This window comes from Gossypium arboreum, chromosome 4 (genome assembly GCF_025698485.1).
Source record: "Gossypium arboreum isolate Shixiya-1 chromosome 4, ASM2569848v2, whole genome shotgun sequence".
Classification (NCBI taxonomy): domain Eukaryota; kingdom Viridiplantae; phylum Streptophyta; class Magnoliopsida; order Malvales; family Malvaceae; genus Gossypium; species Gossypium arboreum.
In genome coordinates, this window is record NC_069073.1 from 34,423,381 (window position 1) to 34,425,836 (window position 2,456).

The 2,456-nt window shown below is 33.8% G+C and overlaps 1 protein-coding gene across 1 annotated transcript; it reads left to right on the forward strand.

Moving 5' to 3' along the window:
- The first annotated feature begins 460 nt into the window (after positions 1-460).
- On the forward strand, positions 461-2,045 carry LOC108459708 (LOB domain-containing protein 1-like). Its single transcript, XM_017759108.2, has 2 exons — positions 461-911; positions 1,471-2,045. Exons 1-2 carry the CDS (start codon positions 582-584, stop codon positions 1,765-1,767), a joined length of 627 nt encoding a protein of 208 aa, XP_017614597.1. The 5' UTR covers positions 461-581; the 3' UTR covers positions 1,768-2,045.
- Positions 2,046-2,456: the final 411 nt, after the last annotated feature.

Below are 2,456 nucleotides of genomic sequence, written 5' to 3' on the forward strand. Positions count from 1 at the left end.
CTGTTTCAAGGGTTATTGTTTTTAAGTCGGTTTAAGGACTCGAGTTGGTTCCAAATGGTTTCCAATGAGAGTTTGAGGCCTCATAGGCCCACATTAAGGATTTTAAACAAGGTTAAAAAAAGTTTTAAATTTTATTAAAGTCTTGGTGACTCGGAAATGATTGTATGCATATGGTTAAGTATGGTAATACTTCGTGCCTAGTCCCAACCTCGAACTCGTGTAAGGGGTGTTACAAAACCCTTCAGGATTTTTTATCTTACACAAATGATTATGCATTATTTTATTATCAATTGATAATACATTAAACCTATACACTGTATTTTTTCATAAATTAACACCAATATTAACTAATAGTAACAATTTTGCGCCCACAAAAGCATACCTTTTCACACAATCATGACATCATCGAAGGGTTTTGATGAGGTTATATTTATGATATTTTTATTTTCCAATTTCCCTTCTCTATTTATACAAATCCCTTTCCCTGCTTTCAACTAAACTAAGCCACCTTCTCTATCTCTCCCTTCTTTTTCTCGAGAAACAAACAACACTTGGTTTTTATTTTCTTCATTTTGGCAACCATGGAAAACAATGAGAGAGGTTCAATCTCTCCAATCTCAATTCCAACCACGTTTTCTTATTCTCCATCGTCGTCGCCTTCTTCACCACTTTCTCAGTTTTCACCAAGTTTTCCTTCTCCAGACTCTCAATCTTCTTCACCACCATCACCGCCGCGAGCAGCAGCAGCTTCTCCTCAGCTTGTTCTCGGCCCTTGTGCTGCCTGCAAAATCCTTCGCCGTCGCTGCGTCGACAAGTGTGTTTTGGCTCCTTATTTCCCACCAACTGAGCCTTCTAAGTTCATCATTGCTCATAGAGTTTTTGGAGCTAGCAACATCATCAAATCCTTGCAGGTACCCCCCCCCTTTTTTTCCCTTGTCAAATTCCTGTTTAAATCTCATTATCAAATGACTTTATTTTAAAAAAAATCAATATATTGATTTCCTCAAATTAAAAAAGGAAAAAAGGGTCACAGTGTTGATTGTGAAAAGGTCTAAGCCACGATTACAATTCACATGCAATGAGGAAATCTTGACTTCAATTGCCAATAAAATGTGCAACTTAACGGTTTATACAAGTCGGTCAAGATTACAATATATATTCCATTAAATTTATCATGTTTATTATGTTTTGTGTGAAATAGATAATAGAATTTAAAATGTGTATTTTAATATCTCTATTTCTTTTCCGATTTCTTTTATATAAAAAATACAAGTACTAACAATATAAGGGGAAAAAAAATCAAAGTTGACTAGCCAAGGGCATGCATCATATTGTCAACCAAAGGCATGATTGCCAGATTTCCAAATAAATTTTAACTTGGTAATTTTCCAAAAAAGAAAAAGAAAATTCTCTTCTTTAAAACATTGGATCTCCAATCAATTATGCTAACAAAACTGAAACTATTCTCAGGAACTACCAGAGTCCCAAAGAGCAGATGCAGTAAGTAGCATGGTGTACGAGGCCAGTTCTCGGATTCGGGATCCGGTATACGGGTCTGCCGGAGCGATTTTCCAGCTTCAAAAGCAAGTGAGTGACCTCCAAGCACAGCTGGCCAAGGCACAAGCTGAGGTTGTGACCATGCAATGCCAACAAGCCAATGTGTTAACCCTAATCTTGGAAATGTCACAATCTAAAGAAACCATTGACACCACTTGTTTTCTAGATGATACTTGTGTTGTTTCACCTTGGGAGCCTCTCCGGACTTGAAGAATAGTTGAGAATTTTCAGTAAAATAATTAATTACGGTGTTATCTGGATTTTCCTTTAAATATTTGTGTTGAATACATATTCCGATATAAATATAAAAAAAATACATTTATGTCGGATATATACCTATATGGGAATGGGAATATAGGTTAGTTATGGGAGATATGTAGCCTTACCTTTTTTTTCAATCGATCTTGTTGACCTAAAGGTACCTTTGGAAATTGATTTCATATGAAGGTTTCTCTATATTTATAATTTCTAATCTTTTTAATGAAAAACGCATGACCGTCTTTATCCCTATGTCTACTGTTTTATTAAAGCAACTTTGGTTACCTAATTTTATATTCTAGATATAGATTCTCGTATGGTTACTTGTCAAACTAGCTTCCTCTTTTCCTAAATCTTCACTCATTTTAGTTTTATTATCCAATCTCCAGCTATACTCATGGTGTCACATTATCTAACTACATTCTATATAAACATCTAAATATAAATATAATAAAAGTCTTACTTTAAAATACAAATAAAAAAAGTTATATAATTGCATCAACCAACCCCATTAGTTATGATTGGGAGATTTTTTTTGACTAATTTAAAATAAATAGAATTGTAAAATTTGATATTCCAACCTCAAACTCTTAAATTGAAAGACAATATATAGTTTAGTGTATTTAAATTTTATTTTTACA

What these genes read in the sequence shown, in the direction of transcription:
- LOC108459708 (XM_017759108.2), top strand. Translation starts at nt 582, where the DNA reads ATGGAAAACAATGAGAGAGGTTCAATCTCTCCAATCTCAATTCCAACC. An exon ending in ACATCATCAAATCCTTGCAG is followed by an intron (nt 912 to 1,470) that starts GTACCCCCCCCC and finishes AACTATTCTCAG; the next exon opens with GAACTACCAGAGTCCCAAAG.